Below are 23,724 nucleotides of genomic sequence, written 5' to 3'. Positions count from 1 at the left end.
TGTGTGTGTGTGTGTGTGTGTGTGTGTGTGTGTGTGTGTGTGTGTAGGGCTGGGATGAATAGAAACTTTCCTTTAGGTTTCAAGGTCATTGCTACAGTGCCACCCAATTTGTCTTTAAGGGTTGTCACTAGAATTAATAATAGGACATTTATTTGGAAACTTGGCAGATATCACCAGGGCTGTTATGTACTCTGGGACTCTATATGTGAGCTCCTTTATCCCCCAATGAGGGCTAGTGAAGATGGGAAGTCTCTCCTCTTCTTTTGTCCAGAAACTGTAAGACTCCTTCTCCTTCCACACATTCCTTTGGTCAAGTTACACCCACAACACACCCTCTCACACACCCCCTGGGTTAAGCCTGTGAGCTACAACCTGGCTCTTTTCCACTGGGCATTGGAAGCAGAGGGTGGCAGGAACAGAACCAGAAGACCCACATGTCAATAGGCACAAGAAATTAACTAGGTGGAGGACGTTCTGTCCTGAGGGCAGTCACTTTTGCCCTGGATCTGTGCCATCTGTCTACTAGGGAAGCAAAAGGTGTGGGGGACAGGGAATGAGATAATATATCATGGTAGATACTGTAATGCAAAAAGCTTCCTATTTGCATTCTAAATTTACCTAGCCAATTAAATGCTTCACATTTCATTCATCTAGGTAGTATTTTGAACACTGTAGGCAATTACAAGCATAAGATTTCATTTTTCCCCCAGAAAACTTTTTGTAGGAAGAAGTTATAGAAAGTGAGAGAGTCTCTGAGAAAAATATCCCTCAACTGATACTTTACAACATTAAAATGTACATAACCTATTATTAGTATGTAACTATTAAAATGTATAACCTATTATTACAATGATTAATTTGTAAAAGACAAATCGAAGTTTGAGACAGTGTCATCCACAGATAGCATCATGCTTTTGAAATATAAACAAGGCTATGTGTAGGGTGAACCACATTCAAGTTTGTGTTTTATGCCCAAAGATTTTTAGGGATGTACACAGCCCAGAGGGATTTAAAGGTAACTTTGGCCTTTGATCTTCATTTTTGGAATGAAGATCCTTATAGACCAAGGTCACTTTATACTAGTGGTCTCCCTTTGGGAATTAGACCAGAGTTTCTATAGCTCTGGCTACCTTTGGTGGGATCTAGGATCCTTCTCAGTTCTATAGAGATGGAATTTCCCTAGATCTGTTATAATTCTGCTCTTCTATTTTAAGGTAACTCTGTCGCTGGCTATGTCCTTTAATTCCTCCCTCACTGTGTTCCTAAGTTTTCTCTCTGGAAAGAAAACTCAGTGACCTCATGATGTGTGACTGCCAGCCCAGAAACCTCCCTCCCTCTCCTACCATGTCTGCCTAGCTTTCTATAAATAAATGTCCTTTTCCTTTTTCACCTCCCCCCCCTCCCACCCAGTGTGCCCCTTCACTCTGTCAGTCAATAAGCACTTATTAAGACTTACTACTGTCACATATTAAAGGCTAGGAATACAAAGAAAGGCAAAGACATAGTTGGTTCACACTTTGATGTGTGTGGGAGATAAGAAGCAAAGAATTATCTATCTAAAACTTATATACCCAGGCATATAGGTGGAGAAGTAGATAGAATAGCTGCTAAAGTCCAGAATCAGGAAGACCTCAGTGAAAACCCTCCTTAGAGAGATTAGCTGTGTGAACTTGGTGAAGTCACTTAACCTCCTCCTCAGTTTCTTTATCTGTAAAAATGGAGATAACAAAAGAGGCTACTTCTAAAGGTTGTTGTAAGGCTCAAATGAGATAATTGTAAATCGATTAGAACAGGGCCTGGCACATAGCAGGTATCATATAAATATTAGTTGCTATGGCAATTATTAATCTATAAAATGGGGATAATAATAGTATCCATTTCCCAAGGTTGTTATGTAGGTTAAATGAAATATATGCAAAACTCTTTGCAAAACTTAAAGCCCTATATGCATGCTATTTATTATTATTGTTATTAATGGAGGTAATCTCAGAAGGAATTCAGTTTGACCAGTTAGCCCACAAATAAAAACTACTCTTTTAGAATCTGGGCATCCTAGAGAGTGACTTTGAAAAGGATATATCGTGTATTTTGGGGAAGTAAAATTTTGCTAATGTGGAGAAGAGCTCAGGATCCTGTCTCCATCAACCCGTGTGTATGTGTGCCCTGAGAGTGTCTGTGACATTAGACGAGTCGCTTCCCTACTCTGACTCAGTAGAACTAGAAGAGTAAAAGAAGTACCCTTTCTTGCTCTGAGATTCCAAGATTCTTCCCACCTTCTTTCCAGACAGTACCTTTCCGGAACCCACACGGTTCCCCAGCTCATGCCCCTAAGAATGCAGGCTTTAAAGACCCGGACCAACTAAGTCGCCAGACCTGCAAGACTTCTAAGGTTGGGCATGCTCAGTCTCATAGACTGATCTGGAGAACCGGAGGAAGCTTTTGAACTCCCGCCACCAGCGGGGTGGGGTTCCCCGGGCATTGGCTGCCCCCTGCCTACCAGGGTCTGAGCGCCCAGCCCGGGGCTGGAGGGGTGGGCTGGTATGCACAAAGCAGGCGCAGTGGGGCCGCGGGGTTGGGGGGAGGGGGGAGGAGGAGGAGGAAAAGGAGAAAGAGAGGGGGAGGGAAGAGAAGAGAAGAGGGGGAGGGGAGGGGAGGAGCGGAGGGCTTGGTGGCGTCCTTCGGGGCCGGCTCTGCGGCTGCTGGATAGGAAGCCGCAGGGAGGAGGATCCAGGGAAATAAAAACGACCGAGAATGACCTCCAGCGAGGGAGCCTGAGCTGGGCCCCGTCCTCCTGCGCTGCTCAGACCAGCCTTAGTAACCTGTGCCCACTCCCTCTCCGGCACCGGCATGGGAGACCGGGGGCAGCCTCCCGAGCTCTCGGCCCCGCGCCCGCACCCACACCTCATGGGGGTGCCTAGCGCTGCGGCGACCGCTGTGAACGGCATCGTGCACAACGGCTTCCACCCCCCATCCCCGCCTGTGCCTCCTCAACTGCAACCTCGACCCTGCGGCCGGGGCCCCTCAGGAAGCAGCAGCAGCTCAGACCCCCGGCCCCAGACTCAGATTCAGCCTGACGGGCTGCCACCGCTCCACGACTCCCCGGCCAAGAAATGCAGGCTCCGGAGGAGAATGGATTCGGGGAGGAAGAACAGGCCGCGTAAGTGAAGCCGGGGGAGGGGAAGCAGGAGCCGAAGGCGGAGGAGTCCGGGCAGGGGCGGGGGGAAGGGGTCACTCTGCCAGGGACTGTCCACGGGGCACCCCCCACCACACGCCCCCGGATTGTGCGGGGCGGCCTCCAGTGTGGGTACTACTCATGACAGCTTGGCTCCTGAGGAGTGGACAGCGGAGCATTTACCCTTCATTAAAGGCTCGGGCCATCTTATTAGTAGCTGGGGAGAATGCATTGGGGGGGAACCTTGACTGGGAGGAGGGGCCGTCCTCAGCAGGCTCCCTGTGCTCCCCGAGGCTGCTGCCTCTTCCTCCCTTCTCTGACGATTTTCTTGCCCTTTGAATTGCAGAGTAGCCTCCAATCCGACCGGTCTATTGGTGAACGTCTAGTCAGGAGGTGTGTAGTTTGACAATCCCCAAATCACAGCCTATTAAATGGTGTTTCCCTGCAACCAATCAGAGGACCCGCCTTGGGGGACACACCCACTGATACCATGTGGGCTGGGACAACACAGGCCAATGAAAAATCTCTCTCTCTCTTTTTTTTTTTTTGGTTTGGTCTGGTTGGGAGTTTGTGGCTTGATTGTAGTTTACTGTGTTTAGAAGGTTAAAATGAGTTATTTCACAATACGCCGCCTGTGTTATATAATGTTAGGTTCTAAAGGGTGTCTCCAAACTAGACTTTCTGGGATGTAAATTTACAGGTCGTGTTTACAACTTGTATCCGAACTAAACCTTATTAATTCTGCTGGTGACCTGCTCCTGTGTGTGTGTCTTTAATGAAGCTGATAAATGGCAAGAAACAGTGTAAGTAAACTGTAGGTTTAATATCCAAATTAAGCACTATGGGAGGGAGTACCAGCAATGCATTCGAGAAAGGCAAGATTTCTCAATTTAAGTTTCTTCTACTTTGACTTTTTGCTTTTCTTCTCTTAATTGAGAGTTTCTCTATTGTTTCCTAAGTTTTTGAGAATCACAGTGTTACCTCTCCGCCCTAAAGAACTCAGTTTCTATGGGGCCGAAATTTTAGCAGAGAAATGTCTCTTCTTACTTAGAATTGCCAAATCTCATTTGTTACGGAAAGCTCTTTATTGCATTGTTTTGCTTTTACATTGACTGGAAAATTATCTTTGTTTATAGAAGTGGTGTTGACTAGTTACAATGTTTATTGCTACCATGACTTATAAGCCTGGCTGATCATTTTGGAAACTTTTAAACATTCAAGTATTGGATTTAAAACTGAAATGCACTTATCTTGAATTGCTGTATATTGTATATACCTGGATTTTTATTGTCCTCCCAATGGAGTACAAACTGCAGGAATGCAGTAATCTTGTTTTGTCCCATCTCTGAATCTCCCCTCCAAAGCCTCGAAATGTGTTTTCCAAACCATATTTTAAAAAAATGTTTCTTGAACTGTAAGTAGTACTATTGTCAAACACCTAGACAATGCTGACTTGAAGTGAATAAAATAATTGAATACTTTTTTTCCTTCAGTATTTGTTCCCTGTTGGCAAGTTAAAATGCCTGATGTTCAGTTGAATAAAAATTGTCTGGTGGCATTTTTTTTTGAAGAAAACACATTGTAGCAATTTCTTTAATACACTTTATAACTTTGTGCATGCAGAAAGGAGTGAAGTAATGACATGATTTTGTTAACTTCCAGAAATGTTTTTTTTTAAAGATAAAATGTGACCCTTGTTTCTTTTATGCCTGTCCTCAATTTCAAAAATTAGTGGTTTGTGTTTTTAGGAGGAAAACAACCCTTATGATTTGCAAAGCATTAAAGTATGACATTAATGTCATTTGTACAGAAAACTGCAAATGTGAATTAGATGTTTGCCATTCATATTTTCTTCTCTGAAGTTTGAACAGGCTACTTGGTATCATTTGACAGTTTGACATAGGGCCTGCATTGGAATCCCAGGTTTACTATTGTGTGACCTTGTTTCAATCCTTTCTGACTGAACCTCAGTTTCTTCATCTGCAAAATGAAGCAATTGGACTAGAGGTCCTTTCTAGCTCTTAATCTATGATCCTATTATTTTTGCATAAATTTTAACAAAGTAAGCTTTGAGTAAGGGAAGTGGGGAGTGGAAGAATAATTTTGCTGAAAATAGGGTAGACCAAAAGCCCTTGTGCATTTGTAAGCTTCAAAAGCTGAAAACTAATTTGGGACACTTTTTACTGTATCCCCATAATCTTTGTATAAATGTTAGCAGAATAAACTTTGAATGAGGGAAGAGAATAGAAGGGAAATCTAGTAAAATACTGTATTTCTTTGTGGGTATGTGTGTATGTGAAATTTTAATTTAAGAAAAGTATAACTTTTTTAAAACAACATTTATTGGCTTGAACTTAACTTTCTGGCTATATTTTTTCTTATACAGGTATTAAAAGGGTGAATATTGTATGTAGTATTCATTAAATACAGATAAAAATAACAAAAAAAAAGTATAAGTACTTAACTTGTGCACACTTTCCTTGAAAGTAAGGTCTAAAAGCCTTACAAATAATTACTTTCTATTTACTAATTTTCTAATTTTTACTAATATTCTAAAAATTGAGGCATGATGAGTAGGAGTCCTTCTGTCTGCCACCTACCACAATTCTATCAGACAGTCAGGGACCTGCAGTGAGTATGTAGGCTGGTATCTCTCTTCAGGGCTCTTTTAATTTTGCTGAATGGGATTGTTTTGTTTTGTTTTTTGTCAGAGTGCAGGACACTTGAATTTTTTTAATATTCAAACCTGCTAGAGCAAAGTCTGAGTTAGAAATATCCCTTGCCATAAAAATAAAGAAGGAAAGGAAAGAATAGAATCTGTTCATGTTTCAGCACAAGGGGCAATGTTGGAAGTGAGTTTGATTTGATTTTTAGAAATTACAATAAATTGTTCTCCCTGTAAGGAAAACATATGATCCTTTCACTGAAATAAATTACCTCTTTTCTGTACTTGGCTCAACCCCAGTTCCATCTCTTCAATGAAGCCTTCTCTACGTACCCTACTTGATCATGCCATTGAAGAGCCATAGGATCTTGACTTAATTACTTCTTTAGAACTTTGCCCCCTTCTGAATTCAGCAGTGGTGTCTTAGGTATACAGATCCTATTGTGAAGATAGGATTAACTCTCCCCTTGCCTATTAATGTTAAATTAATTAACAAAAACTGAGACTACCCCTACTTAACACTAAGTAGGGGAGATTCACAAACCACTTACTAAAAGTGGGTGAATGCCCAGAAACGATTGACTGCCCCCTGGGCAGTGCTAAGCAAATTTAAAGATTGCCATTGGTTCCATAAAGTGGAGGAAGGGACAGGAAATGATGTGGAAAAAGGAAGGTCAGAAGACCTCTTGAATAGGAAGTTCAGGACCCTTTATAGGCCTTTTTACTCGGCCCTTCCTGTCCCTTCCTCCACTTTATGGAGCCAATGGCAGTCTTTAAATTTGCTTAGCACTACCCAGGGGGTGGTCAGTTGTCTCTAGGTTTTCACCCACTTTAGTAAGTGACTTGCTTTTTGAACTTCCCCTACTTAGTGTTAAGTAGGGGTGTTTTCAGTGTTTGTTGATTAATTTAAAAATAAGCAAGGGGAGAGTTAAGCCTATCTTCACTCTATTCAGGTTGAACTAAATCTTGGAAAAAAAAACCCTTCTAACTCTTAAATTTTAGAATTCTCTTATGTTCCACATTTCATTCATCTCTTCTTTCTCTGAATGTTTATACTACACAACTACACCAACTAATTGTATCCTAGCTTGTATTGTATGTTAATTGTTTCATGTGACCTCAATTAGACTATAAATTCTTAGTTCAGGAGGAGTGTCTATCGTCACAGTAGAATCCTACAGTCTTAGAGTTGCCATGAACCTCAGAGAATATCTAATGTAACCTGTACTTAAGCAGGAGACCTGCATACCAGCAGAGTACTGAACACAAATCTTTGTTGACTTATTGATACAGCTGATCACCAGCAGAAAAAAACAAACAAAAAACTGGTATTATTTTTAGTGAATGTTCCAACTATAGGCTTGAACAAAAACTGAGACTGAATTCTATGAATCCGTGGCTTGGCTTTTCATATGCAGAAGTGAACTTTTTTCCTTTGGAGTCTTTGCTGTTTAGATCTCTCTTCACTTGATTCCTAGGAATTCAGAAACTTTAGTCAGTATTCTTCAGAAATATATCTTTAAGCTTTAAAGTGATTATATGGGGCCAGTCTAGAGACATGAATTTATTGCTATTGGATTCCATTCTTAGTTGACTGGTCCAGACAGTTTATTTGTAAGCATTGAACAATCTAGTTCACAAGAGTTGGAGAAAGTCAAATAGCCCAGTTGCTTCATTTGGTAAATGAAGAAACTAAGGCCACAGATTTAAAGTGATTTCCCCAAGATATAATTATGCAATAAATAGCTGAGTCAGGGATTTGCAATGAAAACTTGAATGAAGCTAAGATTCCAAATCTAGTATTCTTTCCACCAATCTCTATATACCTTCTACAGATACTTGGTCTTTGAAATGTTTATCTGATTAGAATGTGGTAAAACACCTAATAGTGTTATGTACTTTTACCCCAGCCAGTTTTTTTCCCTCATGTGATGAGTACTACTTTTAAAAAGACTTTTTACTTACTTTTTAAAAGGAGACACAATGTATTTTATGATAACTACCTTGAAATTCTGAACTTTTAAAAACTAAGGCAATTGTTACAGATGAGCAGCAACAATGGGAAAATTGGAAAAATGCAAATATGGATAAAGCAGTGATGGGCAAACTAAGGCCCATGGGCCAGATGCTGCCCCCTGAAATGTTCTATCCTGCTAAGGGACATTATTCCTAATCTGACAAATACAATGAGTAGGATACAATACAATGAAACTTCGAAAGAGTTGCCTTAGAAACAGACTGACAGATGAGCATTTCTTTTCCTTTGGCCCCCATTTTTAAAAGTTCACCCATCACTAGGATAAAGGATTAGGCTATAGAAAATAAAATACCTTGGCCCTGCCCACCAGTTCTCTGAATTGTAGAATTAGTTTCCAAATTGGTTGAATAGGTGAACCAGAAGAAAGTTCATGATCTCCAGACTTTACTTAAATACTAGAATTAGAGACACTGAAATCTGTAACCAATTTTGGAAACCACATTTTTGAAAAGTGAAAGGCTTCAACTTTTTCAAAAAGACATAGTTTAGACCTGGGCCAATTTTATCATTCAGAATTTGAATTCTTCATTATTCCTGAGTCAGGATAATTGTAGAGAAAGGAGGATTTGCTGTTGCTGGGGAGGCTATTTAATGCCACATCTGGAATCTCCCCCCTTCCCCAATTCCTGGCTGCTTCTGCTTGGGATAGATAGTTAAGCATTTTTTTTTCCAGCATAATTGGCAATTCATGAGTGAAGAAGCATCTAGCTCAGTGGACAGAGGATTTTGAATTAAAGACAAAGGAAATAAACATTTATTAAGCACTTGCTATGTTCTAGGCACTGTGCTAAGGGCTTTACAAATATCCCATTTTATTATAGGAACACTGAGGTTTCCCTTACTGGGTAGTAGTGTATTCTAAGAACTGGTTTATGTTTCAAACCTTTCAGTTTTAGTTTCTCCAGTCATAACTTGGAATAAATCGTTTTTGTTTTTTTTTTTCTCATTGGGATTGCAAGACCCAGTGCTGTGAGCTTTGGGGATGATACAGTTATAGAATCAGAACTAGAAAGGGTCCTTAAAACAGGATCACAAAATGTAGAGTTGGAAGGGTACTCTCTGAGTACCATCTATTTCAACACCTTAATTTTATAGATGAGGATATTTAGGCCCAGAAAGCTAACATGTTTTACTTAAAGTTGGTTAGAAAACAGATATAGGATTCAAATTCAGGTCCCCTGGCTCCAAATCCAGCATTCACCTGTGCTACACTGTCTCTGGATTCATGTAGTCCAGTCCTTCCTTCTTATAGGGGAGCCTTAAAGAAGGAAGGTGATTTATTTGATGCCATTCTTTTATTCCATTGAGACTCTTAGTTTTTGTGTTGCCATCCTTTACCTAATCTATCTCCCTATCATCTACATTCTTCCTTGTAATAGAGGGAAAAAAATAATAGGTCTAATACTCTTCAATATTTCACTACTGTGGTCTTCTACTTTTCTTCCAAGAGGAGGAAACCATGCTTTATCATCAAAATTTGTTCAGCTCTTTCCCAATAATTATAAATCCACTTTGTTTCCAGTTTTTTACTGTCACAAAAAATATAGCTAGGTACTCTTTAGTGTTCATGAAGAATCTCCTGAAGTGATCATGTGTATTTGGATTTTTACTTTGGTAATTACATAAAACATGATAATTGGTTCTCACCTAGTGGAAATATGAATTGCAGAGCTGAATAATTCTGTCTTCAGAAGACTGATTACTGGGACTAATCACCCCTGGTTGTACACTTGTAGTCATATTTGAGTACATGATGCCTCTCTCTTTTGGAATTCAGGTTATTATATGAGGGCTTAACATACATTGTCTTATATGCAATAGGAATTCAAAATATCTTATTTAAGTTGATTGAATGGATTCATTTTTGTTAACTTTTTTATAGGGTATAGTGAAAAGAGCATTGAATTAAGAATCTAGAGACCCAAGTTCCAATTCTAGCTCTGATACTAGCTGTGCTTCCTTGAGCAGGTGGACTAAACCTTTTTTACAAATTGGTCTTTAGTTATCACTAATTAATTTCTTTAATTTTTTTAATACAAAGTGCCATTTTTTCTTTTATGCAGAAAATCTTTTTCAGAACTGTACCTATCTATTTTAATCATATCAATGACTTAAACTTTTTGAATTACAGTTTTCTTGTCTGTAAATCGAGTAAAGGAATATTTCACCATTTACTTTTCATGTTATTAGGAGTTGTAAGCTTTAATGTCCTATATATAAATCTGAGCTGTTGTCATTTCTGGGAATTCCACTGAAACTGACATATCAGCCAACTGGATGGAAATTCATAATTCATTTTATATGTCTGGCATTTACGTGGTTAAGTTGGGAGCCTGACTCTCTGATACTCCCTTCTCCTAAACACTTTTATTTTCCAGTAGCAATCCTATCTGTAGATATGAAATTCAGCAGCTAACACAAAGTATGTTTTGTTTCCTGTGACCATCAAATGTGTGGAAATGGTGCTGTTTAATATTGAACATGCTAGACATGTAATGGGAGAGAGTAGAGTAAAAGTATAAAACAAAACCTAGTTGTGTTGGGAAACTGGATTCTCAGAGGATCAGAAGTGTTCTGAGGGTAATTTTTGTTTTGTTTTCAAGATATATTAGCAAATGGTCAGATCCCATAAGAATGTACTTTTAGATTATAGTGTCAAGGAATGTAGTTTCATATCTTTAATGCTTATGCCACTTTTTTCACCTTGGGATGACATGCTCTAAAGTCAGATGTCAAAGGCAAATGCATTGGACTGGGAGTAAATACACTGAAGCTGCTAAGTGGACCTTTCCCCCACATCACTCAGCTGTCAGGGGTGGTATCTGGTTACTTGATTTATGACATCTTTTAGATGCTTATGTTGGCTTATCTCATGGTGTGTGTGTGTGTGTGTGTGTGTGTGTGTGTGTGTGTGTTAAAAAAAAATCAGGTGGCTTCCAGAGGAAAGGATTTTTATAGGGAATCAAAGCAAGATAAAAGGAGTCAAATAATTAAAATAGAAAATGTGTATGAATTGTTAGACAAGAGTCCCAAATGACTAGTAATATAAGTGGAATCACAAATGTTAGAGCTGTAAGAGACCTTGGAGATATCCCTTCATTTTGGATAATAGTCTAGACACTGAAAAGGGAGATAACTTTTCTAATGTCACAGAATCAACCAGTGGCAAAACTGGGAATTGAGCCAGTCTTTTAGAAGGGTGGTAGGTGAGGTCTCTTTCTCCCTGGAGAACAGATGAAAATAAAGCTGAGTCTTATTTTTTATTGAGAAATAAGGCACATTTGTAAAACCTTCAGAGTATATATCTACTCTCTGGACTGAGTCTTGACTGTATACAAGGGTAATCTCTGTAGTAACTATAAACAAATATATGATTCAACACTATTAAATCCCATGGAACCCTTTAGCCACTAGGGACATACCATGGACTGTCAACCCACATTCAAAGGAATAGACCAGTGAGATAGTCTCTCTCTTCTCCTATGCTGAGAATACTTCTGGCAGCAGGTTGATGTGCCAGGGAATCTTTTGACCTATCTTAGTAGGCTTTCCAAGTTTTATAGAATATGTCACTGCCAAATACTTGGTAGAACACAGGGAATAAGCACAGGGCCTCCCAAAGCCTCATGATGGTATAGAGTTTTCCAGATCTACCTTTACTGGAGAGCCTATATAGTGCTAGAGACAGGTCTATGTTTCCTACAACATCTGGAAGATGGGACACAAATCTTCTGTCACCATATCTTGAACCCTCTCTATCACAGATTGTCCTTATTTTAATATTCAATAGGGTAAGGAGACCATTGTGGCTAGAATCATGATGTAGTAGAAAGAATATTGGACCTGGGTTTAAATTCTGACTCTGTATGACCTTACTAGCTATGTGACTTTGACCAAGTAACTTTCTTTTGGGCTATGGTTTCCTCTTCTTTAAATGAAGAGGTTGCATAAGAACTCTTCCAGCTCTAAAGCCCATGGTCCTCTAAATTTGATTAGGTTGCCAGCCCTGCTGAGCACAGACACAGTGGAGGGTGGAGATAGGCTCAAGTGCCTCACCCCCTGTGTTTGGGAGTGGGACCAGTCTCCCAACTCGCCAAGCCTGGGACCTGCATGTGCCCACAGAGAGGTCTCTGCACTCCGTCTTCGGCACATGTGCCATAGGTTTGCCATCATGGCTCTAGTCCATTCTGTGCTCAGCTGGGAAAGGGATCTTTGGAAAGTACAAATATGATCATGTTTTACCCTCCCTCCTTTCTAATCTTCCTTTGCTCCCCAACAAGTATTTTATTTTATTTTTTAAAAACCCTTACCATCTGTCTTGGAGTCAATACTGTGTATTGGTCCCAAGGCAGAAGACAAGTAAGGGTTAGGCAATGGGGGTTAAGTGACCTGTTCAGAGTCATTCAGCTAGGAAGTGTCCAAGGCCATATTTGAATACAGGATCTTGTTAAGATTAAAAATGATAAAGACTAATATAATAATAGAAATTAGTATTTTAATTAAAGCCATGGCCATGTTGGTAAAATATATATGACCACGCCTACCTACCGATGGAGCCCATCTTGTCCCTCTAGTACGCCAGCCAGCCACCCTGCAAAACCCAGAGAGAGGCTTTCTCTGGGCCCTCCTCTGAATTTAAATTGCCCCACACGTGGGGACGCTGGACGTCCCCACGCCTTAAACCGGAAACCAGAAACCCATAGGGATCACGGGAAATGTAGTCTCAAAGTCCCCACATGTCCATAGGGAGTCTGCTAGACACTTCCAAATAGCACTTCCCTGAATTCAAAACAAACAACCTCCCATCTCCAGGCTCTCAATCCACTGAGCCATCTAGCTGCCCCCACCCCACAAAGTACTTTACAATCCAGCTATAATGTCTTTTTTTATATTCTTTATATAGGAATGGACAAATGATAATACATTTTTCATTTTCATGCCTTTTTCCTTGGAAAAGGGAATGCTCTCACTTCTTACCTCTTATCTCCTGGAATTCCTGGTTTTCTTCAAGTTTCAGTTCAAAATTCACCCTCTTTAGGAGGACTTCCCTTGTCCCTTTCCTCACCTTTACCTTCCACTCTAAATAAACACTTTAGGTTTACTTCCAATTTACCTTATGTATATCTTATCTATGCATGGTTGTTTATTATAGTTATTTCCATTGCTAGACTGTAAGATTCTTGAAAAGAGAGGCTGTGCTTTTCCTCCCTCGTACTTAGTGTACTATATGTGTCACGTTGTTAGCATTCGGTAAATGGTTGTTGACTGATTGTTTTATTTAATTAAAATGCTCAACAAGTATTTATTATTTGCCTCCTTTGTGCCAACACTAAGTTGGGAAGGTATGTCTAAATACACATATAACAATTAGATAATAAAAGAAAACATATAATTAAGGACTAAATTCAGCTTTAGGGAAGATTGACCTCCTCTATATTTCTTTTCTCTTTGTTTTTTTTTAATTTTTGATTGATTATTGGGTAGCTCATTTCTCAAGGGATGTAAATTAGTGAATTTTACATAAAGAAAATGTGACATTAAGGAAGAAAGATCTTTTATTTACTTAAAAAAATTTTTTTTAAAAACCCTTACTGTGTTCTCCAAGGCAGAAGAATGGGAAGGGTAGGCAATGGGGGTCAAGTGACTTGCCCAAGGTCACAGAGCTGGGACGTGTCTGAGGCCAGATTTGAACCTAGGACCTCCCGTCTCTAGGCCTGGTTCTCAATCCACTGAGCAACCCAGCTGCCCCCTTTTATTTACTTTTTAAAGATATAAGAATTAGTTATTCCTTTGGAATTCTAGATACTTGTACCCCCAGTGTTTTAAGAACAGGATTCCTCTGTAGCCTACCTTCAAACCTTGTAAAAGCAGTCCAGTAATTTTTTTTTCCTTGCACAAGTTGAAATGAACATGTGTGTACCCTTTTGGTATGCCCTGGGTACTAGCACCTAATTAGTATTTCTGAATCCCAATCTTGGTTCATAGGCTAATAAAGGAGTCATGGGTAAGTACAAATGGTCATGTAGAAAACATGTTTTTGGATATCCAGTTTGGATACCCAGTTATCCAAAGTATGCTGGAATTGTCTTTTTTGCTAGCCACAATGACCATGGACAGCTAAGCTTGGTAACCCACTGATCAAGAGCCAACCTGGAATATTTTACTTAGTTCTTCATTAGTATAGGAAAGTTACTTGGGCTAGTGTATGCTTTACTGTGTGAAGGTAAAGACCCTATAAAAGGGCTCCTTTAGATATCACAGACTATCAGGATGGAGGTTTTAAGGGGAAATGGGAAAGGAAATAAGCATTTATTTAGTACTTACTATATGCAGTGTATTGTCCTAAGCACTTTTTGGGCAATCTCTTTTATTCAGATGACTCTTCTGGTATGTAGTGTAGAGTCACATAGGTCTTCAGATAAGAGATATTCTTCTGGTTGTTGCCTTAGCTAAACAGGTATTGCTTTTTCAGACACTGCTTGCTACAGTTAAAATCGAGAAATCTTTGCTCACTCTGTCTTCCTATATAAAGTCTTTTTTATATTCCTTATATTATACCCTAGCTTCAGCTATTTGAAGTTAGCGCCCATGTCCCCACCTGAGTCTTTCCTTCCCTAGGCTAATAAGCATCTCTGGTTCTTTGAATTGTTCATCTTATGGCAATCTTGATTGCTGCTCCCTCCAATCATCAATGACCTTCCTAAAACCTGGTGTGTATAGAACTGAATATGGTACCTCATATTATTGAACAACATAATTCTCCATCTGCAAAGTGAAGAGATTGGACTAGATGACCTCTAATATTTCTTCCAACTCAAAGCTTGTGATGAAGCATTTGGGACATTTCTGGCAGAGCAAAGACCCAGTTAGAGCTCTGGGGCTTCTTAGGAAGCAGCTTGCTCTAAAGATCATAGAGGATTTCCCATTCCTCAATTCTCATCCACCTTCTCAAATGAATACTAGCTTGCAGACCCCCTGTCTTGTTTAGATTCATACTCTTAGAGCAGTCACAGAGGGGGCTTATCTCTCAGGGTTTGATTAAGACTTTTGTGATTAGGTAAGGAAGCTCTTTACCCACTCTCACTTCTGCTAATCTTACTAGAATTACAGGTCTCCCCAATAGTGGGCAGAAAGGACATGTTCTGGGATGTTCTGGTACCAGTGGGCATAAAGTGGGCATGTTCTTAAACCTTTCTGTATGATATTGTGGACTCAAAATCAGGAGGGCTACACATCGTGTGTGCTTTTGTGTGTCTCTGTATTTTAAAAAATTGGATTGTTGCCTTTTGTTTTTAACATTAGCTGTTTCTCCATGCATTTGGATAAAATAAAAATTCCTATTTGGCATTTACAGCCATTCCCAATTTGGTTCCAACCTTTTTTTTTTTCCAGGCCTGTTACACATTAACTCTTCCATTTGAGGCTCATTTCATATTACCAACCTTCACACATTCTACATTCCAGCTAAATTGGCCTCTTTGATGTTTCTTATACTTAACCCACCTTTTTCATGCTTTTGCACAGATGTCCCCAACCCTGACTTGTCCCAAACAAAACTGACCAAAAAGCAACTCCTTGTGATTGCATATGCCACATTTCAAACCCACAGTCTCTTACTTCTTTACTGAGAGAATACCGATAACATCTTGAATTAATTCCAATTGCCAATGTGTTATGGGAACATTTGGAACTTTTTATTCTGAGCAGTGTATTCAATACCCTTCCCTCCTTCCTCATAGCCCATTATGTTTCTCTGTTTCTGTCTCTCCTCCATACATATAATGTTTTATTGTAATTCAGTCATTTTCAGTCATGTTTGACTCTTCATGACCTCATTTGGGTTTTTCTTGTCAAAGATACTGGAGTGCTTTGTCATTTCCTTCTCCAGTTTATTTTATAGATGAGGAACTGAGGCTAATAGAGTTAAGTGACTTGCCTAGAGTCACACAGCTAGATAATATTTTAGTCTAGATTTGAACTCAGGGAGATGAGTCTCTTTGACTTCAGGTCTTATACTCTATCCAATGCATCACCAGCTGCTCTATCTATCTATCTATCTCTACTTATCTATCATATATTATGCACATGTAAAAATAAGGGCACATATGCAATATATGTGTAACATATAATGTATATTTATTCATGAATATCTACTTGTATATATACTTACTTACATAGATTATTATTACATAGTTGACATACAATTTTCTGGTATGTTATCTAGAATTCTTTTGTGCATATTTGTATTATATTTATTCTCTTAGAGAAAGTTTATAGTGGAATGAGAATTTTTACCACAGCAGGAAATCCCTAAATCTTGACTTCCTGTTGAGCATGAAATCTCAGGCTGTTTTGGCACTACAAACTGGATTCCCCAGTGCTTGATTCTTCCTCCCATGGGAGCTTATGAGCTCTACACAATCTACTGGGTTATGGGTAGGTCCTGTAGGTAGGGTTAGAGCCACCCACTCATGATGTTTTTGTTTTTGTTTTTAAATCCCTTACCTTCTGACTTAGAATAGGTTCTAAGTTTCAATTCCAAGGCAGAAGAGTGGCAAAGGCTAGGGAATTGTGGTTAAGTAACTTGGCCACAAGTTACTTAACTTCTAACACAGTTAGAAAGTGTCTGAGGCCAAATTTGAATCCTAACTGCCCCTGGGCAATATAGCATTTCAGCTGGCCTCAGTACCTCCAGTCTCTTTGCTCAGAGTAATATTGACTTCACTATGCCATTCCTCTCTTGGTTCTTCAATAATTCTTTGTTATCTACAGGATAATGTCCAAACTCCTAAATGTGGTACATCAAGGCCCCTCTATTTTGATCTTGACCTAACTTACCCATGTCATCTTCCACTGTTCTTCTACATGAATCTTTCACTGTTGCCAAACTTATATAGTTCCTGAACATATATGCATTCCAAACTCCAACATGCCCATCTTCCCTTCTTCCCTCTGCTTACTTTAAGTCCTGATCCTTATAGGAAAATTTCTCTGTCTATTCCAACTCATAGAGGGCCTTTTCTCTGCATTTCTGTTTTTGACATTCAGTTGGCACTTAATCACATACAGTTTAATTCAGCAAAGATGTAGACAAACTTCTTCACTTTGGGAGAGCTGTAGCTAAATACGTTTCCCCCCCTTCTGGCAGTTTATTCCATATACAAAAAATGGGTTTAAAAGAGAACTTGGTTCAAGTATTTGAGAGAGGCAGAAACCTGTTGCTGTCATATTTCAGGGAGGGAATCCAAAAATCACTGTGGTAAAGTGAGACCTTGAAGGATGACTAAGAGTACAGCAGATCGAATTGGAAGGGTAGAAGTTCTTCATAATACCTGTCTCCTTTTGGGTTTTACTCTGGTTCTCAGGCTCCTAGAGAGCAAAGACTATGTTATACAGCTATGTTTGTGCCCCTTCCCTCACCTACCCTGGTGCTATGCATGCAGGAATTATAAATAACAAATTGCTGGTGATTAAATAATACTTTCTGGTTACATATCTCTTTATGCATTTATTTCATTTGATCTTACAAGTACTCTTAGGTTATGTAATGCAAGTTGCATAGATGAGAGACTGGAGCCCAGAGAGGGTAAGTAGGTAAGTGTCCAAGGTCACAGAGTAAGCTAGTGAGTGAGATCCCAGTCTATATTTCCTGACTCCAAGTTTAGGACTTCTTCTACCATCTCAGTAGCTCAGCCAAATATTTTTAAGTGAATTCATGAAAAAAAAAAGCTTGTGCAGGGCTAATAATATGGCTGATTTCACCATGGGCAATGTTTTCCCTTCTGCTAACCTATTTCAAGCTGTTTCTTGTAGACCTGTGGTTAATCTGGGAAGGTAATAAAAGGGTGTGTATATTGGATCAGGTCTTGTTCACTGTACAAGACATTTTACTGCCTCTTCTCAGTTGAACCTGGCCTACTTTAGAAGCTAGAACTTGATAATACAGGAGAAAGGGAATTATTAAAGCCTAGTATGAAATGGTAAAGGATGCCACAAGCCTGTTCCTTCCAGCATGGCTGTGTTGTTCCCTTGAGAGATGATTTAATGAGCCACTCCCAGGTAGTTAGATATCACTGGCATCCCTGGAGTATGAAGGTTCTGGTATCTAGTCAAGATGTGAAATTAAGCCTCTCCATTGCTTAAATTGGGATTTGCTTAAGCAGGTAATGAGATTATACCTTTGTGAGCGTGTGTTAGATAATACCTTGGGAGCTATTTAGTGAAATGATTAAATCAGAACTTCCTGCTTTGCTTATTAACTGAAGTCATGCCTTCCAAATGAAAACTTCAGAAATAACAAACAATCCCAGTGTCTAGTCTTTTAACTGAAGTCATGCCTTCCAAATGAAAACTTCAGAAATAACAAACATTCCCAGTGTCCAGTCTTTTTGACTGTAGGTGTTATAGGAAGAAATACTGCTAGGGTGTTACCTCAGCTCACCACTCATAATGTTATAATTTCATTACCTATGTAAACATATCTGTGTTTAAAATAGGCAAGAAGTTTAATAAAAACAAAAACCAACCACATTATTATTTTTTACTCCACTGAATTGTTTGTGATGGAGAATTTTGGGTTGACCACAAAATTGAGATCCTTGGGCTAATGTGGTAGAGCAATAACATCAGTGATGGAGGCATAGAGTGAAAAGATCAAGATCACTGCCCACTAACTAGTGTGGACTTGGACAAATCACTTAATTTCTTAGCTTCAGTTTCTTCCTTGGTAAAATATGGCTAATAGTAACTGCTCTGTCTACCTCACAGGACACAATGTGCTACAATGAAAAGGGAGGTTGATTTGGAGTCAGAGTTTCTGGTCTCAAATTCTGACTCTGTAAGGGATTTTGAAAACTCAAAAAACCAATGAAACTCCCTCCCAAGTTATGGACATTATAAATTTTGTCTAGTCATAGTAGATTAGCTGATCAGAAGGCCAGAAGCATTTCCTACTGTCTGAGCCACAACGGCTTTTGTTGCCAAGGTACTCTTAAAAGAGATTATTCCTCATTTTGGTCTGCCTGCACATATTGATTCAGACAGAGGAAGCCATTTTACAGATTCAGTTTTATCTCAGGTTTATTCCTGTTTGGGGATAACTCCCAAATTTTGTGTTACCTTATCATCACTAGAGCTCAGGCCAAGTTGAAAGAATGAACAGAGAGCTCAAAACTATGATTAGCAAACTATGCACTGAAACACATCTAAAATGGCCTGAAGCTCTCCCCCAGCTTTATTTTTCCTATGAAGCAGGCCTAGAGGAGATCCACACATCTCACCATTTGAAATGCTTTTTGGACACCTTCCTATGCAAGCTAAACCTTTTTCTCCTGCATATACATCATTATTAGGGGGAGATACTTATTTTGCTACATATATGCAAGAGTCGCAGAACAAATTGCATGAACTCCATGAATCCGGAGCTGCAGTAGAAGCAGGACCTATAGACTTTTCACTTTGTGACCTAAACATAGGAGACAAGGTATGCGTAAAGAACTTCCAATGTATTGGAGCAACTCAGCCTTCCTGGGAAGGTCCATTTCAAGTACTGTTAACCTCTCCAACAGCTATAAAAAATTGGAGAAAAGGACTCTTGGATTCATTGCTCACATGTAAAGAGAGCAGCTTCTATTGAAACTGATTGACTATATCCCATAACTCAACTATGTATCCCAAGTTGATCCAAATGTTGGTCAACACTCCACAATGGGGATATCAAGGAGGATTACATAATTACCATAGGAATTGTAAAATTGCCATAAAACTAAAAAAAATCTTTTGAGAAAGAAACATTTCAGGAAAGAGAGCTACATAACTCTTTGAATCTAGAAGATGAATTGTTTGAAGAAGGCACCATGAAGATACCTGAAGAAAACCTCCACAGCATCAGAAAATCCAGCATGAACTTTGGAGTATAATTGATTGAACTTTGAAGGGTTGAACACAAGTATTTTGAATGTATGCCACAGGGGATTGCCCCCCTATTGGCTTATTGTCAACGAGCCTAGCAAACATTGGTTCTCTCTCTCTCTCTTATTTCTCTCTTATTTCTAACTATTGAATGTTGTATACACCTTTAGCTAGAAGATCTTTAGAGATAGAAGATAGTTATGTAAAATGATTCAGTGGGGAGATTAGACTCCCAAAGAATCACTGGGAAGATTGTGAAAGGAAATTCGTGGTTCTCTTTGTCTATTCTGAGTTTAAACTTGTGAAAAGGGAATCCTTTATTCTCTTTGCCTAGTTGGAGTTAAAACTTTGGTTAACAATAACTTAAATATTCCTACTTAGTACCTCACTAGATTGTGAGGACAGGATTAACTCTCCTTTGTCTTCTTTTGAATTAATCAACAAAAGGGGGGGAGGATATACCCATACTTAACCCTAAAGTAAGGGAAACTCTTAACAAGAGTTTACACCTCCAAAAAGAAGACACCACTACTTAACCTTAAGTAGGTGGAAGTCTGTAACCCAAGAGCTAAACTGGGTGATAATTCAGAAACATGTGAATCCTAGGAAGAGAGTTAACACATTTAGAGGTGGCAAGTCAATCCCACAGACACTGCCCCTGGGTAGGGCTGGACAATTTGGAAAATGTGATTGGCCTCTGTGAAGAGGGGAAGGAACAGGAAACCATCATAAAAGCCACAAAATCCTTGGGCTGGGGCAATCTCATGAAGTTGAGTCTTGTGGAGAGTGTCTCCTGCAGATAGTTTTCAAGGGAACTTCACTGGAGTCTTCTACATGAATTGTGGTTTCAACTTAGATTCTGACTCCTGGACTACTTTGTTGGGTGAATGAAAAGGGCCGACTCTTTCTTAGTTTCCTAAGAGACTAGCTTCCATCTTGGAGGAGTCCTCATAGTTCTTCACTACCAGCCCTCCTGGCTGAGGACTAGTATAGGTATTTTCTCTAACCTCTCTCACATTTCTTTACTTAATTGTTTCCCCTCTAATTTGGTAAATAAACTTCTGACTTGAGATATAATAACTTCGGTGACCATGTTATTTCATATAATTTAAGTCCAATCTCTAAATTTAACCTTTACATGAAGAGATTTTGACCTGGGGCAAGACACTTAATGTGTCTGTGTCTCTGTGTCCTCCTCTATAAAAGGAAGGGGTTAGATTACATGACCTGTGGAATCTTTTCCAGTTTTGTCTGTTATGACCACTGGCCTTCCAGTCGCCAGATTCAGAGCCCCAGAGGCATCTTCAACTCTCCCCTTTTCCTCATCCCCCATATGTAGTTGGTTACCAAGCCTTGTTTGTCATTTTTGTCTCTATCGCTTTTTTCCTTCATTCCCTTCCATATGCTCACCCAGATGCACTGCCATGTTTTAGGCTTTGAACATGTCTTACTTGTTCAGTTGTATCTGACTCTTCTTAATACTACCCATCTCATCCTCTGCCATCCCCTTTTCCTTTTGCCTTCAATCTTTTCCAACATCAAGTTGATCAAGTGAGTCCTATTTTCTCATTATGTGGTCAAAGTATTTAAGTTTCAGTTTTAGCTTCTTGAATCACTACCTTGGCATGGCGGAGGGGCTATGCCATTAGATAAGACTGCTCTGCAGTCTTACTCAAGATGGATAGGTCATAGTGGAGAGCTCAAACAAAAGATGATTCTCTAGAGAAGGAAATGTCAAACTACTTCTTTGTTTTTACCAAGGAAACCATATGGACAGTGTTAAAATGATAAAAGATGATGTTGGAAGGTGAGCCCCTCAGGTCAACACATTACTGGGGAAGAACAGTGAACAAATACAAGTAGTTCCAGTACTAAAGAAGCAGCTAGGCCACTACCAAGAGGAAACTCAGCTATGTATGTGTCTGGTGATGAAAGGAAAGTCTGATATTACAAAATATCAATATTATATAGGAACTTGGAATGTTAATTCTATAAATCAAGGTAAGCTGGATGTGGTCAAATAGGAGATGGAAAGTTTAATCATCTCTTGCTTAGATTATTACAAAAACCTCATAATTGTTCTTTTTGCCTTCGATTTCTCCTCTGTCATGCACAGAATATACCATGCTTCTGAATGTGTCATGTCTCTACTCAAAAAACTCCAGAGGTTCCCATTTGCTTCTATAATAAATTATAGCCTCCTTTGTCTGGTATTTAAAACTCATCACAAACTGAGTCCCAGTGATCTTCCTCAACTGACTGCACTTACTAGTTTTTTGGGTAAAAGGGAAGTGTCATTCCCTGGCCTGATTTAACCTTCACTCTCAGGGATAAGGGAGCCAGAATAGCCAATTATTAGGTACTTGATAGAAAGTACTTCACAAGGAGTGTTGTACAAGGAGTCCTGCCATCTTAACATATATCAAGTGCCACAATCTTGAGTCTCACACTAGGTTCAAGTCCTTTCGTATTGGTGTAGAAGTTCAACAATCCTACCTGAATTGGTTTTGTCCTTTTTGACCTTGTGCTCCTAGGCACTGTGCATATTCTCATCAATCCCATTGGGATTGGTTGGTCTCCTTAACCTTGTGCTTCTTTGCACTGTATAATGGCTCTTTTGTTCCTTCTCTTGGAATCAGACACAATCATTAATCATAGTCCCATAACATCTATCAGTAAATGGCAGGTTTTCATAGTCTAAAGTTTTTGGGCATGCATTAATATTATAGCAAATATATTTTTTAGCTTATATTACTGCAAAATCAAAGGTTAATATCAATTATATGTATTTTAAGTACATGAAATGAGAAAATGGAAAAGAATCAATTATTCTATTAAAAATAAAAGGAAAAGGGCAGCTGGGTAGCTCAGTGGAGTGAGAGTCAGGCCTGGAGACAGGGGGTCCTAGGTTCAAACCCGGCCTCAGCCACTTCCCAGCCGTGTGACCCTGGGCAAGTCACTTGACCCCCATTGCCCACCATTACCACTCTTCCACCTATGAGACAATACACCGAAGTACAAGGGCAAAAAAAAAATAAATAAAAGGAAAAGCAATAATAAAATAAAAATTCAGGAAAAATACAATGTGTTTTCAAAAAACAGTGTCCACTTGTCTATGGGCTATTATCTCTAATGCATGTGACAGGATACAGTCAAGCAATCAGTTTCTATAGAAGATGCTCTCTTTACATGTGAGCAATGAATCCAAGAGTCCTTTTCTCCCATTTTTATAGCTGTTTGAGTAGTTAACAATATCTGAAATGGCCCTTCCCAGGAAGGATGAGTTACTCCAGTATACTGAAAATTCTTTATGTATACTTTGTCTCCTGGCTTCAGGTCATGAAGTGAAAAGTCTTATATATGGATAAATGGAAAGGGTAGGAAGGATCCTAAAACTATGGATCTAACCTCCATCCAACTTCTACGCACCTCGTGAGAGATTGTGCTTCATTGCTTCTATAGGCACTGTCTTTCCACTCCCTGCTCTTACTTAAAACCCCAAAGCTATCTGACTATCTACTAATCTAACTACTCAAATTATCTGTAAGAAGGATAAGGATAAGGAGCTTGGGGTTGGCTTCCTAGGTAACCCAGAGTCCCAGGTGAAATGTAGGAATGTAAGTAAGGGATAAGGGAAAAGTATGGATTATCTTTAAGAAGGCCTTATTTAGATGGAGAAACTCAGGGGATCTGCGTCTCTCTTTCATGGAGTGGAAGTCTATTGAAGTCCTTACAACCTTAATCAATATCCCTTTCTAAAAGCTAATTAAATCTGTAGGACTACTTGATAGTATGGGAAAGGGGAAGAATACCAGTGGGGGCTCATGATCTTTGTTTACCATAAATAACCCCAAATCCTTAGTTCTCAACTCTAGAGCCCTGAGAAGATATAATAGACAAATTTGGGGCATCTGACCTGCCAGTGCAGGTGGGAGTTGG

At 39.4% G+C, this 23,724-nt stretch overlaps 1 protein-coding gene across 2 annotated transcripts in view; it reads left to right on the top strand.

Annotated features, from left to right (window-relative positions):
- Positions 1–23,724, top strand: part of PANK1 (pantothenate kinase 1) — a 74,867-nt gene that overhangs the window by 6,121 nt on the left and 45,022 nt on the right. The window contains exons 1-2 of one of the 2 annotated variants that reach the window (XM_044665669.1): positions 2,719–2,975; positions 3,030–3,157. In XM_044665669.1, the coding sequence (XP_044521604.1) occupies positions 2,848–2,975; positions 3,030–3,157 (256 nt within the window). In that variant the 5' untranslated portion in view covers positions 2,719–2,847. Of the gene's footprint in view, positions 1–2,718; positions 3,158–23,724 lie in introns of those variants that run through there. The other variant, XM_044665668.1, reaches the window with a different exon arrangement.

This window comes from Gracilinanus agilis, chromosome 2 (genome assembly GCF_016433145.1).
Source record: "Gracilinanus agilis isolate LMUSP501 chromosome 2, AgileGrace, whole genome shotgun sequence".
In the NCBI taxonomy this organism is placed as follows: domain Eukaryota; kingdom Metazoa; phylum Chordata; class Mammalia; order Didelphimorphia; family Didelphidae; genus Gracilinanus; species Gracilinanus agilis.
This window is presented reverse-complemented; position numbering and strand designations above follow the sequence as displayed.